The sequence below is a fragment of the Schistocerca nitens genome, chromosome 1 (assembly GCF_023898315.1).
Source record: "Schistocerca nitens isolate TAMUIC-IGC-003100 chromosome 1, iqSchNite1.1, whole genome shotgun sequence".
NCBI lineage: Eukaryota > Metazoa > Arthropoda > Insecta > Orthoptera > Acrididae > Schistocerca > Schistocerca nitens.
In genome coordinates, this window is record NC_064614.1 from 1,267,569,488 (window position 1) to 1,267,586,981 (window position 17,494).

The 17,494-nt window shown below is 37.5% G+C and overlaps 1 protein-coding gene across 2 annotated transcripts in view; it reads right to left on the minus strand.

The window, feature by feature from the left end:
- The window catches only part of LOC126201939 (anaphase-promoting complex subunit 1), a 367,756-nt gene that overhangs the window by 36,344 nt on the left and 313,918 nt on the right, over positions 1-17,494 (minus strand). For both annotated transcript variants that reach the window (XM_049936824.1, XM_049936823.1), the window contains exons 30-31: positions 11,841-11,979; positions 10,517-10,705 (exon numbers count right to left, since the gene is read on the minus strand). In XM_049936824.1, the coding sequence (XP_049792781.1) occupies positions 10,517-10,705; positions 11,841-11,979 (328 nt within the window). The remainder of the gene's footprint in view (positions 1-10,516; positions 10,706-11,840; positions 11,980-17,494) is intronic.

The window sequence follows — 17,494 nt, forward strand, 5'->3', positions numbered from 1 at the left end:
GGTCTGCACGTCCAGCACGAACGCTGGTCCAACTGAGGCGCCAGGTGGAAATGGCATGGCAAGCCGTTCCACAGGACTACATCCAGCATCTCTACGATCGTCTCCATGGGAGAATAGCAGCCTGCATTGCTGCGAAAGGTGGATATACACTGTACTAGTGCCGACATTGTGGATGCTCTGTTGCCTGTGTCTATGTGCCTGTGGTTCTGTCAGTGTGATCATGTGATGTATCTGACCCCAGGAATGTGTCAATAAAGTTTCCCCTTCCTGGGACAATGAATTCACGGTGTTCTTATTTCAATTTCCAGGAGTGTATGTACCACATTGAATAAAGTACCATAGTATGTCTGTTTACAAAAAAATAGACTTTTTATGGTGACATTTTTACAGTCATTCACACAATTTCAAAACCTACCTTACTGGAAAGAGTAGCTTCTGAGCAGGAGAAATATCAAGTCAAAAACTGGATCCCGCTTTGTCAGAGAAGCTGATACTAAGTGCTCCAAAAAGTGGAAACTGTGTGGACCCTTTCTGTAGAATTTGCAGAATTTGTGTTTGTCACCAATAACGACAGCACAATTATGTTTGATATTTATAGCATTGTACAGGTGTACCCACTACTTCCATTTCTTTTTGAACCTGTCTAATGATAAGCCACAACAACACCGCCTTCAGTAGAGCTCATGATTTCATTTTAAACTGGAACAGAAACATGATTTATGCTGTCTTGTTGTTTGTTGTATTGTGAGTCACATCGCATACTGTATCACTCCGGTGTAGAGTTGCCATCTGTCTCGATATATCAGAACCATTTCCGTTATTATGGACCTTCTTGTCGCAATATCCTGACACGATCCAATTTTGTCCCGATTTTGCAAAATACTGTTTCGGGATTGGCTCAAGTGCTGAAGAAATGCCATCTGTTAGCGCACCATGGCAATGCAGCCTAAGTTAGTTTTATTTATGTCAACAACTTTATGTTGTCAAGGCTGTCTCACAGATGGTGTCGCATAAATCAGAGAATGGAAAATTCAGGATGGAATGTAACAATATTATGAGAAGGAAAGTGTCTACTCACCATGTAGCAGAGATGCTGAGTCGCAGATAGGCACAACAGAAAGACTCTCACAATAAAAGCTTTTGGCAATTAATGCCTTTGTCAACAACAGACACACATATTTGCAAGCACGCACGCACGCACACACGCACGCACGCACACACACACACACACACACACACACACACACACACAACTGTCTATTGGCTATTGTTGACAAAGGCGTTAATTGCTGAAAGCTTTAATTTTGAGTCTTTTTGTTGTGCCTATCTGCGACTCAGCATCTCCACTAGATGATGTTGCATGTTGCATATCAATGATACAAGAACCATCTAGATCTAGCACCATAATTCAAGAAAATACCAGACTTCTCCAGTAGCATGGGGCTGGAAATATTTAAGCAGCACCACGTGGAAGAATTGGGTAGTTCCCAACTGAATAGTGATCTGATAAGATGATTCTTTGTAAACATAATACAAAAAATGAGTGCAAGTTAGGAACATTTGAAATGTTTACTGCAGGACACAATACCAACATCAACGTCAGAGGGTTTTGTCGATGTGGCCGGCAGAATGAGTTTCACCAAATTAAAGAAGAACTAGGAAAATATGTAGAATCGGATGCCCTGCTCATATACTCCACAATACTATATCAAGTGCTGCAGAAGCCTTAACTGTTGACATTGCAGCAATCATCATGAAAATTTTATTTTTCAATACACATGGTAAGGACAGAGAAGCTGAAACAGTTCTATTTATACAGGGTTATTACAAATGATTGAAGCGATTTCACAGCTCTACAATAACTTTATTATTTGAGATATTTTCACAATGCTTTGCACACACATACAAAAACTCTAAAAGTTTTTTTAGGCATTCACAAATGTTCGATATGTGCCCCTTTAGTGATTCAGCAGACATCAAGCCGATAATCAAGTTCCTCCCACACTCGGCGCAGCATGTCCCCATCACTGAGTTCGAAAGTATTGTTGATGCGAGCTCGCAGTTCTGGCACGTTTCTTGGTAGAGGAGGTTTAAACACTGAATCTTTCACATAACCCCACAGAAAGAAATCGCATGGGGTTAAGTCGGGAGAGCGTGGAGGCCATGACATGAATTGTTGATCATGATCTCCACCACGACCGATCCATTGGTATTCCAATCTCCTGTTTAAGAAATGCTTCTGCTTTAGCCTTTTCCGTAAGATTTTCCAAACTGTCGGCTGTGGTACGTTTAGCTCCCTGCTTGCTTTATTCGTTGACTTCCGCGAGCTACGCATGAAACTTGCCCGCACGCGTTCAACCGTTTCTTCGCTCACTGCAGGCCGACCCGTTGATTTCCCCTCACAGAGGCATCCAGAAGCTTTAAACTGCGCATACCATCGCCGAATGGAGTTAGCAGTTGGTGGATCTTTGTTGAACTTCGTCCTGAAGTGTCGTTGCACTGTTACGACTGACTGATGTGAGCGCATTTCAAGCATGACATACGCTTTCTCGGCTCCTGTCGCCATTTTGTCTCACTGCGCTGTCAAGCGCTCTGGCAGCAGAAACCTGAAGTGCAGCTTCAGCCGAACAAAACTTTATGAGTTTTTCTACGTATCTGTAGTGTGTCGTGACCATATGTCAATGAATGGAGCTACAGTGAATTTATGAAATCACTTCAATCATTTGTAATAACCCTGTACATTGATGTCAATCATCAGACTCTTCTATCTCACTCAAAAATATGACGACTGTCGTTGATGCCCACAGTTGAGATAATTCTTAAGCTTCAGATTCCATTAAAACAATATTTTGATGCCAAAGACAGGACACGTACAATAATTTCAGATTTTTTTCAGTAGTGTGATCAGTGAAATTTACTTCATGTTTCTGCAGTCAAACTTGGCTCTGTTTCAAAACAATATAAAAAGCATGGAAAAGAATAAAGAGTCGATAACTGAAATAAGAAATATATTAATTGAGACTCAAAGACGTCTGAATGAAAGGAAGACTGCCATTTTTATTGGCTTGCAAACCAAGATGAATTTGAACAAATTACTAAAGAATGAGAACCCAACCGAGAAATAATTAATTTGATTTCAAAATTTAAGAAAGAGAGTAAGGCTTTCTATACTATATCATTTGATTACTTAGAGAAATGGGTTATTACTTTTAATAAATTCAAGTGTTTGATTGTAGATGCTATCTGAAACACCAGATTGGGTGGTGATTGTAAACACAATTATATACCTGACAAATCCTTAGGCACCAAAGGATTTCTAGTAACAATATTATACATAAAATTGTGGATTTTAAAAGGCCTACGGTTCAGTTGATTGTGAATCTCTTTTCCAAATTTTATAGGAATGAGGGATAGATAATAAAACTCTAACACTGATTAAGGCAACGTTAACCGACACTAGCTCTAAAGTTAAATTCATTGGAGAAATTTCTGAATCATTTGATACAAAAATGGACTCTCCCCATTACTGTTTAACTGTGATTTGGAAATGGTAATTACAGAATGGTGAGAGCAAAAGGTGAGTCAAAATACAGATCAATCAATCACATTAGGATGAAGTAATATTAAAGTAGATTGCCTTGCCTTTGCAGACGATCTGGCAGTTTTAACTAGGAATATTACCACAGCTCAAAAACAAACTGAAATTCTTAAAGTAGTTGCAGAAAAAGTAGGACTACAAAAAAACAGAATATGTAACATGCAGCAAACCAGCACTAAAGCTTTTGAACACAAATTATGGAAAAATAAAAAAGGTTTCTCAGTTTAAATAATTGGGTGAAATCATACAAGAAAATTGTCTGGAAAAAAATTGCAAATGAAGTTTGCTGTCAACAAATGGCAACTGAATTCTAATTCTAAAAAATATTTATGATAAATATCACTTTCTAAATTCAGTAAACTTAGGCATTACAGCACTGTAATCAAACCTGAGCGTCTTTATGGAGCAGAAACTTTAATTTTAAATAGAAAGACAGATATTAAAGAAATCCAAGAGAAAGAAAAAAAGATTATTAGGAAAATATTAGGCCCAAAATTATTGAGAACTAATAAGTAAATAGAATACATAAGACATACATGGTGACATGAGAAACCAAAGACTTGAATTTTATGGGCACAGCACCCACTAGGTTGACAAAACAAATAGCAGAATTCTACAAAAACCAAAGTAAGGCCAAAATTGAGCCAATTAAATGGACCACCGCGATTAAGGAGGATCATAAAGTAGTTGGTATAACATAGGCAGACGTTTCAGATAGAAAAACATTCAGACAATGTGTACATGATTGGAGAGTTAGTCAGAGAGGGATTAAAAAATGGACTTGAGCACCACGGTCTGATGAAAGAAAGAGACTTCATTCTGAAAGGATGAAACAAATCTGGACACAAAGGAAGGCCAAACATGAAAAGCGACATTGATTGATTGTATCTTGTGTGGTCCTACTGAGCCCATACATAAATAATAATAATAACAGAAAAAAACCTCCAACAACTGGAAGCAACTCAGAAGCAAAACTAATCGAAACCGCACAAACACTGATACCTCTGCAAAAAAAGAAACACACTTGGTGGAACGAAGAATGTGAACAAGCAATCCAATCTTGACAGGAAGCATACAGTAATTGGAACATCAGAAAGACTGAGAAGAATTACAAAACATTCTCGGCAGTGAGGAAAGAGACAGCCCAATTAATAAGAAAGACCAAAAGGAAATTTGAAAAGTACCAGCTACTTGAAATCGAGAAAGACTTTGAAAGAAACAACACGTGAAATTTTTACAAGAATTCCAAAACAAAACTCACAGGATATCAGCCACAAAATCTTTGCTTCAACAAAGGAAATGGGCAATTTGCACTGAACAATCAAGAAAATTGTGTAGAACTTGCAAGATATTTTGAAAAACTGCTGAACTGCCCAGAAGCAACACAAAGGTTTCCACCTCAGGAACCTGAATCCACAAACCCAAACTCATTATCACTGGACGTAGAGGAAATCACCAAACAGATCAACCTTCTTAAAAACAATAAAGCTGCAGGTGAAGATGGAATCGTAGCAGAAATCCTCAAAATAAGCAGGCCCAAGTACTATAAAAGAAATCACCGAAATAATACAAGACATTTGGCAAACAGAACAAATTCCAGACAATTGGAAAAATGCATTAATTCATCCTCTACACAAGAAAGGAGATAGATCAGATGTAAACAACTCTCATTGACATCAGTAGCTTACAAAATTCTAGCCCAGTGCCTTCTCGATAGAACACAACAACTAGAACCAAAAAATGGAGAGTATCAGGCAGGGTTCAGACCAGGCCGTTCATGTCCAGAGCAAATTCTGAACTTAAAACTAATCTTAAGACATCAGAGAATAAGTGGCAAAGATGTAGTTTACACATTTGTTGACTTTAAAAAAGCCTACGATTCAGTTGATTGTCAATCATCATTCCAAATATTAAAAGAACAGGGTTTAGGTCTGAAAACACTTGAAATCATACAACAGACATTGATAGACACAAAATCTAAAGTCAAATTTATGGGGGACATCTCTGAACCTTTTCTGATCAAAACAGAAGTAAGTCAAGGAGCTGGACTCTCTCCACTACTGGTCAACTGCGTCCTTAAAAAGGTGATACAAGAATGGTGCAAACTGAAATCAGTCCTCAAGATTGACCAACCAATTACACTCAGCAGAGGAAAATTAACAGTAGATTGCTTAGCATTTGCAGACGATATAGCTGCCTTAATTCGCAATGTTTCTACAGCCAAAAAACAGACTGAACACCTGGTAGAAACTGCAGAAAAAGTCGGCCTGCAAGTATCTTTTGAAAAGACAGAATATATGACTTGCAACAAACAAGCACCAAATTTCATGGAGACAAAATGTGGCAAAATTAAACGAGTCCCACATTTAAATATCTTGGTGAAACGATTCAAGAAAATGGAATAGAAACTAAAGCCAACGAAGTCAGATGCCAAAAGATGGACACTGCTTATCGACTCACTCAAAATATCTTCAATAAAAAATGTGTCTCCAAGCATACAAAACTATGACATTACAATACCGTCATAAAACCAGAATGCCTATGTGGATCAGAGACACTAATTTTAAACAGGAAAACATACATAAAAAACATTCAGAAAAAAGAACGGAAGATCATAAGAAAAATTTTAGGCCAAAAACTTGTAGATGAACAGTACTGGCTCAGAGGCAAACAGGAAATCAAACAATACTCTATTATTCACAGTGACGTTAGAAAGCACAGATTAAGATTCTATGGACACATCAAAAGAATGAATCCGGACAGACTTACAAAGCAAATGGTTGAATTCTATGAACACAGGAGAAAATCTAAAACAGACCCAATGAAATTGATTGGCGAAATCAAAACACATATGGAACTAGCAGGAATTACACCAGAGGATATCCAAAACAGGGAAATCTTCAGATCCAAAATTCACAAGTGGCAAGTTGACCAAGAGGAGACACCAAAGAAGAGGACTGGAACAACGTGGTCTCAAGAAAGAAAAGAAGCCCATAGCAAAAGAATGAGAGAAGTATGGGCAAAAGAAAGGCAAACGCACGTCACTAAGTCTTTGTGTAGTCCTAACGGGCTCAGTCACAAATAATAATAATAATAATAATAATAATAATAATAATAACTTTCCATTTTTAACCAGACTTAACGTCTGAGAAAGTAAAGAAAGAAATAATAATAATAATAATAATAATAATACCCAATACAACAAATATACAAAAGAAAACAGGAGAAAAAATTGAAAAATACATCCAACTGGCTGAGGAAGTCAAGGACATGTGGCATCAGGATAAAGCTGACATTACACCAATTATACTATCAACTACAGGAGTCATACCACACAATATCCACCAGTACATCAATGCAATACAGCTACATCCAAACTTACATATACAACTACAGAAATCCGTAATTATTGATACATGTTCAATTACCCGAAAGTTCCTAAATGCAATATAACATATACCGTACAGTTAAAAGGAAGTCACGCTTGATCAAGGTCCACGTCACTTTCCATTTTCAACCAGACATAACGTCTGAGAAAGAAAAGAATAATACCCAACTAAAATGGTGTGAAGATTTCAGATAACAATTGTTTTCAGGAATATATGTATCTGAAGAGCTTTTTAGAAACTAAGGGCAATTCAGAAGAATGGAAGTATAAACACTCTGTGGGAGAAAGGTGGATTTCCTTTCTTAAGGAAACCGAAAATCTTGAACACAAATGCCACTGCCCCACACAACACCACTGTGCAAAGATTATTTTCACTGGTGTTGGCCCAGTGGAATGATTAAAGAAATCAGCAGCTGCCATGGACTGTGGAATCAATCTTACAGTACCAGTTGAACTACAATCTGGTTTGCATGGAGTTTTATAATATGTAAAAAAGAATACAGACTTGCTGAAAAAGGTGAAATCTTCCAAAAAGTGTGGTGTAGAACTACTTCTGCCACAACAAGATCCATGCAATTGTGTTCTAAATAAAAAGGAATTATATAACATAAACTTTTTACTTCATTTCTACAATCTCATCTCAGAGTGTCTTAAAGAGGTCCAAGCTAGATACGGCAACCCTACCTTAGTGGGAACATGAGTGTCAAACCAGTAAGTGCCAGAGCACACAACCTTTACCGCAAAGTATCATATCACATATCTTATTGTATCAGTGAGAACCATGCCTAACACTGGGATGTGCATGCTGTGGACAATTCCCAATGGACATCATAAAACTTCTAATTAATAGATACTACATTTTTATGTGGACATAGATACAGTACTGTATATATCGAACCCGGTCTTGGTACAAATTTTCATCATCGCTTCAGTCTACATACACACATCATGTATGTTTGAGACATCAAAAAAGATATCTGGAACAATGCAGTTTCATTTGATTAAAGCACACATGCCTGAGTTTAAGGCTGGATCCCCATTTCATTCAATGCTGAGGTATTATTCCAATACAGTTGCAATGCTGTTTGAGTTTATGGGGAATATCATGTGGGCTAAGGCATAAAATATCATGTGGGCTAAGGCATAAATGCCAATTTGGATTGAGGATGGAGGTATGCTAGGGTATTTCACGCTGTTGTGCAAAGCCACTGTGCCAGGATGGCGTATGGATAGCGCATCTGTATAGTGAGCAGAAGACCCAGGTATGTATCCCAGCTTTGGTCCAATTTTTCATTCATCACACTTCAGTCAGCACATACACTTTATATATGGTTATAATAGAGGGAAACATCCCACGTAGGAAAAATATATCTAAAAACAAAGATGATGTGACTTACCAAATGAAAGTGCTGGCAGGTCGACAGACACACAAACATATACACAAAATTCAAGCTTTCGCAACAAACTGTTGCCTCATCAGGAAAGAGGGAAGGAGAGGGAAAGACGAAAGGATGTGGGTTTTAAGGGAGAGGGTAAGGAGTCATTCCAATCCCGGGAGCGGAAAGACTTACCTTAGGGGGAAAAAAGGACAGGTATACACTCGCACACACACACACACATATCCATCCACACAAATACAGACACAAGCAGACATATTTAAAGACCAGTATATATAGGCAGGATAAAATTGTATTAAGGTAAAAAGGGGAAGGTGAATACAAAGTGAGACTACTGGTAAAAACAGAAAAAGAAAATAAAGAGAAAATAAGACGACTGCTTGTGTCTGTATTTGTGTGGATGGATATGTGTGTGTGTGTGTGTGTGCGCGAGTGTATACCTGTCCTTTTTTCCCCCTAAGGTAAGTCTTGCCGCTCCCGGGATTGGAATGACTCCTTACCCTCTCCCTTAAAACCCACATCCTTTCGTCTTTCCCTCTCCTTCCCTCTTTCCTGATGAGGCAACAGTTTGTTGCAAAAGCTTGAATTTTGTGTATATGTTTGTGTTTGTTTGTGTGCCTGCCAGCGCTTTTGTTTGGTAAGTCTCATCATCTTTCTTTATATATATATATATATATATATATATATATATATATATATATATGGTTATAATAGAGGGAAACATTCCACGTAGGAAAAATATATCTAAAAACAAAGATGATGTGACTTACCAAATGAAAGTGCTGGCAGGTCGACAGACACACAAACAAACACAAACATACACACAAAATTCAAGCTTTCGCAACAAACTGTTGCCTCATCAGGAAAGAGGGGAAGGAGAGGGAAAGACGAAAGGATGTGGGTTTTAAGGGAGAGGGCAAGGAGTCATTCCAATCCCGGGAGCGGAAAGACTTACCTTAGGGGGGAAAAAAGGACAGGTAGGTTGGAATTTACAAGAAGATGGGCTTCCAATGGGATCCCCAATTTCAGGAACACTGGCATACATATTCATCAGGCACATACATAACACAATCTTTGATACAGTCACCACAAAGAAAAGATACAAAATTGTTTACTGGTACAGATATGTGTATGGCATTATCTGTATTGTAAATGAAACAACAGAGAAAATTGATAAACTTCATACAGATATAAACAACACACATAAAAAAAATTCAATTCACCATGGAAAAGAAACACAGAAGCAAATGAATTTCTTGGATATAACAATAAAGAAAGACAACACACACTTGACATCTTCAGAAAGCCAACAGCCACAGACCTAATTAAACATGCTTCATCCAACAACACACAAAATCAAAAATTAGTGGCCCTATGGCACATGTTACACAGACTAAATAACATCCCACTCAGCAAACGTTACAACACCCAAATAGTACAAAAACTCAACCAAAAAATTTAAAACACAACTAAAGAAAAATGAAAACAAGCAGAGAACACAAACACCAAAGATCCCCACAGACACTACAGCACACATGGAAGCACACAACAGTAACACACATAACATGAATAACAGAGGAAAAAAGGTACACTCTTACAGACAAACACAAAGCAACACACAAGATAGGAAATATACCAAAACATAGCTTACAGAACAAGAAACACACTCCAATCACATTTACAAACAACAGGACAGCACTGGAAATCACCACTGAAGATGCTACCCATATAAAAGAAGTGAAACACATGTGGCAATAAACATACTGCCTTCAATTAGTTGCATAGTTGCATAGACAGAACATACTTCCACAAATTTATAGCAACTAAAGGAAAGACAGAAAACAAAAAAATGATGAAAAGTAGTATGCAGTTTGCTCCCATAACTGATACTGACAAATAAATAATTAATGTGGGTTATTAACATTTTATCATTTCATTATCTTCAGACATTACTGAGGTTACTTCTGTGCACACTGCTTTTTCTCTATCCAGGACAGTAAACTGATTTTTGTATGATATACATTTATCAACTTTTTATACTATCCATCTGACTGTCAAGACACTGTTGAGTGCTAACGGGTGCCAGAAAAGACTACTGCTGCTTACATTCTTTATTATTTTTTACTCACTTACCTTAATAATTGTGAGCCACATTGGTAAAATACTCAGCTTGTCCTGAGTTACACATTCATATACAACAGTTGCCAGGAGCTGTATAATTTGTCTCTCACACATACTTGTTTCAAGTTCTTCATTTTCCAAGAAACACTGTGCAAATTTAGCCACATTTGGATCTGATGAGAAAGCATTCACTGAGTCAGCCTGAAAATGGGGTGTTGCTTGATATAAAATGTAACACAATATTCAGTAGGATTAAAATTTCACAGAGTTAACTGAAAATGATTGCGCTGCAGATATACATTTAACTTAACTCAAACTTATGCCTTAGGAATGATACATTCATTCTTCAGCCACTGATAATGGACTAACAAAATAAAGAAGGGGAAACAAAATATGGAAGAATAAGAAAAAACATAGAAATAAGATAACTATTCACTCCATCACATGGATCTTCATTTGCTCATTTTACGACTTATACAGTGAAATAACCTAGGGATCTCAGGGAATGAAAAAGAATGTCTCATAATTTGACAGAACCTTCATTTCATAAGTCAATGAGATATTTATTGATTTATATATATATATATATATATATATATATATATATATATATATATATATATATATATATATATATATCTGTGTGTGTGTGTGTGTGTGTGTGTGTGTGTGTGTGTGTGTGTGTGTGTGTGTTAATACTTCTTAGCCATAATCATTGTTGGAAAATCTATATTAGTCAAAATAGCAACTGCACAGCATTTTTTAAAGTGAAATTTCAGTTCTTGATGAAGATGTTACTTAAGAGGAACATTTCTCCATTAACACTGAGGGCAATAATAAATAATATAGGCAAACACTTCCATTTCTCAGGAAGTTTCATGGTAGAATCAAACATAGTTTTTTATCAGATCATATTTTAAAAACAATGAAAGCAATAAAATAGCGCAAGTTAAACAACATTTATACTTATCAGCTACCCATCCTCATACTCTTATTCATCCAGCATGCCAAGAATAATCATTGTCATCTCTGTAAAACACTCCAATGTTTTGGCAGAAATACTAGCAACTGAGTCCAATTTTTTCACAATATGCTATCTTCCTCTCCCTCATAAACAATGTCATTAATTGTTACGGCATCAGAAATGTGTGTAAAATCCCTTCTACACTCAAGAAGAACAAAAATTCAAAAGACTAATGACCATTAACATTTTTTATACACCTTGTAGGTCAGCAGCATTTCGGTGATCTGTGCTTTTGGTCAACATTTATCAGTCATTTTTCTGCGCCAAATTCTTTAAGAGAAGAAGCTAATAACTTAAAAAAATCACACTTACCCTCACAGACCAGGAGACAGCTGTATCCGTCGTTAGAGTCTGTGCTAAAAGACTACGAAATCCTTGTGGGTCTTCCAAGTAGGACAAACATCCGGCTCGTTGCTTGACATTTAGCACACCAGACCCCTGCAGTATCTTTCTGTTTTGAAAACAAATCACTTTCAATGTTCTTGGAAACATACATATACACAAAGATTCAGACATGTTTTAATAATAATGTGAGCTCACGGAAGCTACCACGTTAAATATACAGGAGTTTCTAGCTGCCTCTAAATGTCTAGATGATTAATCCACAATTCATATGAGGGTGGTTTGAAAAGTTCTCGGAACAGAATAGAAAAAAAGTACTTAAATCACTGAAACTTTTTTTATTTGTCAATGTAGTCTCCTTGTAGATTAATGCACTTGGTCTAATGATGTTCCAGTGCCTTGATCCCATCTCGAAAATGAGTTTCCTCCAGGCCTGCAAAATAGTTGTCAACTCCAGCTATCAATTCTTCATTTGAAGTGAATCTTCGTTCACACGAAAAATTTTCAGTTTTGGGAAGAGATGGAAGTCTGACGGAGCCATATCAGGTGAATAAGGTGTAAGGCAGGTGTGGCAACAATTTATACCTTAGTTCATGTAATTTTGCCATGGTGACGACACACATTTGTGGGCGCGCACTGTCTGATGGAAGATGATTTTCTTCCTTGCTAAACCTGGCCTTTTTTGTATATCTTTTGTTGCAATTTGTCTTGGAAACGGAATCCCTTCCACATCCCAGAACACTGATGCCATGACTTTTCCCACCGAAGGAATTGTGTTTGCTTTCTTTGGTGGTTGAGATTCAGCATGTTGCCACTGCTTTGACTGTTGTTTTGTCGCTGCGGTATAGTAGTTCACCCAAGTTTCATTTGTAGTCACAAACTGGCGCAAACAATCTTGTTTGTTTCTCCTAAAATGGGCCTAAGTTTGTTCTGATATGTCCATTCTCATGCGTTTTTGATCCAGCATCAAGAGTCATGGCACCCATCTTGCAGATAATTTTTTTTATTTCTAATTCTTTAGTTCAAATGTGACATACCCTTTTAGACGACATCTGGCAAGTGTGAGCAATTTCACGCACTCTGAATCAACAAGCCTCCATGACCGTTTTTTGCACTTTTGCAATTATTTCTGGGTAGAGAGACATCTTGGCTGACCAATGCGTGGATCATCTTCTAAGCTCTCCCGAACAAATTTAAATTCATTTCTCCACTTGGAAACAGTTGAATATGAAGAAGCAGAGTCCCCCATTGTACTCCGGAAATCAGCATGAATGTCCTTTGCTTTCACACCTTTCTTTACAAAGTACTTAATCACTGCTTAAATCTCAATTATTTTCATCTTTGCAAACCACTATATGAGAACAACAACAGAGCCACATCACCACCACAGCTCTTTTCCAAGAGCATTGATGTGGCACGTGTTTACAGGCAACAATCTAGTGAATATCACATGACACACGCTAGTGCTGACTTCTCATGGTGATTCTGAGAACTTTTCAAACCACTCTCATAATTAAGTGCTTGACAGAGAGTGCATCAAACCACCTCCCAGCTATTTCTGAACTGTTCCACTCTCAAAAATATGAGTCTTTCTGTGCAAGCTCTGATTTCTGTTATTTTATTATGATGATCATTTCTCCCAACGTAGGTGGGTGCCAACAAAATATTTTTGCACACTCTGGGGAGAAAGTTGATGATTGAAATTTATGAGAAGATCCTATCGCAATGAAAAATGCCTTTATTTTAATGTCTGCCACCTCAATTCGTGTTTCATATCCATGACTCCCCCCCCCTCGTTTTGCGATAATACAAAACAAGCGCCTATCTTTGAACTTTTTTTTTATGTCCTCTGTCATTCCTATCTGACGCAGTTCCCATAGGGAGTATTCTAATAGATATCTGCTTGCAGAAAATAGCACACATCGAAGGAAGGAGAAAACTGGGACATAAATCAAACACAATGAGCACAGGCAACAGAGCAAACACACATGAGAAGCAAAAATATGAAAAGAAACTAATGAACAAGATTCAGAAAATCTATCAATGAAATGAGTCTTGCAAATATTACAGAAATTTCAAACAAGAAATGCGTGACACAAGCGGAACCTTAACAATTTTAAATGAGAAAAACTGTGAAATCCATGCTGAATACTTTGAGAAACTTCTAAACTGCAAAAAACCATTTAATCCAATTGTAACTAATAAATGGAAAACACGGAAATAAAAATGGGCCATCTCATCCCACATGTTGTAGTGAGACCAAACACAATCCACAAACTGAAAAACAACAAGGCTGCTGCAGAAGACTTTGTAATAGCAGAATTATGGACCTTTGCACCTGAAGAAGCAATAATTGTTTTACATATATCATGTAGGAAAGAAGAACCTGAAAAGACTGGCAATTAGCCTTGGTTCATAAATTGCCTAAGAAAGTAAATATTACAGAATTTAATAATTATTTTGGCATCTCAGTATTCCAAGTAACATATGAGATCCTAACACCATCCATCTTAAAATGAGCAGAACAAGAAGTCTAGAGTAAACTGGCAGTATATCAAGGATGATTTTGACATTATCACATGGAATTATAGGCCAGGAGATTCTGTCTGGGGTTGTTCAGCCACATGGTGCAGGTTTTTCTGCTGGACATCACTTCAGTGACGTGCGTGTCTATGAGTATGAGATGATATGGTTAAAGACGACACAAACACTCAAGTCTCCAAAAAAAGAAAATCTCTGAGCTGATCGGGTATCGGACCTGGGACACTATGATCTAAGAGGCAACAATGTATTGGAAAAATAGTACAGCAACGGCAAACCTTTCACATTGGAACTAAAAGGAGTGGTGTGGAAATTGAAAGTTCAGCTTTTGCTGATGATACAGGCACAATGGCAGAAGATTTTGAAACTCTGTCAGAACAAGTTACCGGTGATGCACTGAAAAGAATAGTTGAACAAATTGGTTTGCAAATATCTTCTGTTTGGAATATTAAATGTCACAGTCAATAATACAATGAGCTTAACACCAGACATGTGAATGGATTACACAATGGCCTTGATAGAGAAGCCTTGAAAGTTAAGAACCAGAAAAAGGAAACAGCTTTCCAAAACATACAAAACATTTACAACAACAATTACTTTTCCATATATACATCAAAATTTGTCATTACAAAACTTATAGACCCTACTTTATCTATGTGCACCAGAATGACTTATCATCTAAAAAAATTTTGTTTTCAGATTTAGGAAGAGTAATGGGAAATATCTTTTACAATATACTGGGTCCAATTTATAAAAATGGTACAGAACAACTGTAGCGACATTTGGGACCTTCCGAAATTAGAAACAGACGGCTGGTGCTACATGGCCAGTTGAACACTGTGCTAGACACAGTGCATTAATGAAAAAAAAATTTGTTTAGATGAAGAAAACACGAAGTAGCAGTATTTGTCATCATGATTGTAAGCTTGTGGTCCCTAGTTTGAAGATTAATGAATGAAATCAATCATCAAATAGTTAATAATGATCAAAACCAAACTTTGGTAGCTCTAGTATAAACTAGTAGGTCCCAGTACTTTCTAGCTAGCATCGTGCAGTCCTGAAAGGTCTCAATGGGCGCTATAAAAACATAGACATTGATAAAATATCCATCTTCAGACTTCAAAAAGACACTTTATCAGGCTCTGTAAGCATTATCTTCAAAAACGTCATGCAATACTTGGCATTTGGTGATAAAATACAGCATAGTGATCTTGGTTAGTGAGGTTACAGTTCTCTTTAAGGGCAATAAATAATAATTGTTATAATAATAATTAATAATAATAAATAAATAAACAATATAAGAATTTGCTGCCTTTTAGCAAGGGGTATAGAAAGAGGAAGGCATCAGCTGTGGCCTATCTACAGAAAATATCAGACAACATAAAGTACTCATAAATGAATAGTATTTCTACCATTCCAGTCATTTAAGTGAACATGATCCCCAAAACACAATTAAGTGGACCAAGAGCATTTCTGCAGGAAACTTGATGAATTTTTCTGGGTAAACATCTTTAATGAGCATTTGAAAACCTGTGGTTTGTTACAAAGAGTTTTGATCTCGTGTGAAAGCCCATTGCATGTATGTTGCAGAGGGCTGCAAACTATTTTGAATAGTAGTTGAGGATATCACTTGCAATGTAAATATTTATTCTTGTATCTTGAATTCACCAAATGGATGCTACTGTTTTCTCTTAAATAAGTTCACATTTTGAACCATAAGTCTCATAAATAAGTTTGTTGCTGTATAAATGTAAGAAACTCAATCTCAATGAATAGTGAACTGCACTGTTTTCATCAATTAACACCACATACAGTCCAAATAGTCCACTTATGGACTAAAAAGATTCTTTACGTGAAATGAGTTGCTTAAAAAAAGAAGGTGCACGAAGTAAGGAAATTTCACTTGATCACTGGTGCTGAAATTGATCTATAATACTGGAAGCAGTGAAGCAATTTAATATTTGTTTTGATGGAAGGCATTTTTGTGTTTGCAAAATAGAGGCTGTGTCATTATACACTATGTGATCAAAAGCATCTGGACACATGGCTGAAAATGTCTTATAAGTTCCTGGTGCCCTACATTTGTAATGCTGGAATTCAGTATGGTGTTGGCCCACCCTTAGCCTTGATGACAGCTTCCACTCTTGCAGGCATATGTTTAATCAGGTGCGGGAAGGTTTCTTGGGGAATGGCAGCCCATTCTTCACGGGGTGCTGCACTGAGGAGAGGTATCAATGTCGGTCGGTGAGACCCGGCATGAAGTCAGTGTTCCAAAACATCCTAAAGGTGTTCTATAATATTCAGGTCACGACTCTGTGCAGGCCAGTCCATTACAGGGATGTTATTGATGTGTAATCATTCCGCCACAGGCCGTGCGTTATGAACAAGTGCTCGATTGTGTTGAAAGATGCAATCGCCATACCACCGCCTCCGAATTTTACTGTTGGCACTACACACGCTGGCAGATGACGTTCACTGGGCATTCGCCATACCCAGACCCTACCATTGGATCATCACAGTGTGTACTATGATTCGTCATTCCACACAACATTTTTCCACTATTCAATTGTCCAATGTTTATGCTCCTTACACCAAGTGAGGCACCATTTGGCATTTACCGGAGTGCTGTGTGTCTTATGAGCAGCCACTCGACCATGAAATCCAAGTTTTCCACCTCCTGCCTAACTGTCATAGTACCTGCAGTGGTTCCTGATGCAGTTTGGATTTCCTGTGGGATGGTCTAGATAGATATCTGCCTATTACACAAAAGAACCCTCTTTAACTGTCGGTGGTCTCTGTCAGTCAACATACGAGGTCGGCCTGTATGCTTTTGTGCTGTAGGTGTCGCGTCACGTTTCCTCTTCACTATCACATTGGAAACAGTGGACCTAGGGATGTTTAGGAGTGTGGAAATCATGCGTACAGATATGTGATACCCAATCACCTGACCACGTTCGAAGCCTGCGAGTGCCACGAAGTGCCCCATTCTGCTCTCTCACAATGTCTAATGACTACTGAAGTTGCTGATATGGAGACCTGGCAGTAGGTGGCAGCACAATGCACCTAATGTGAAAAACGTATGT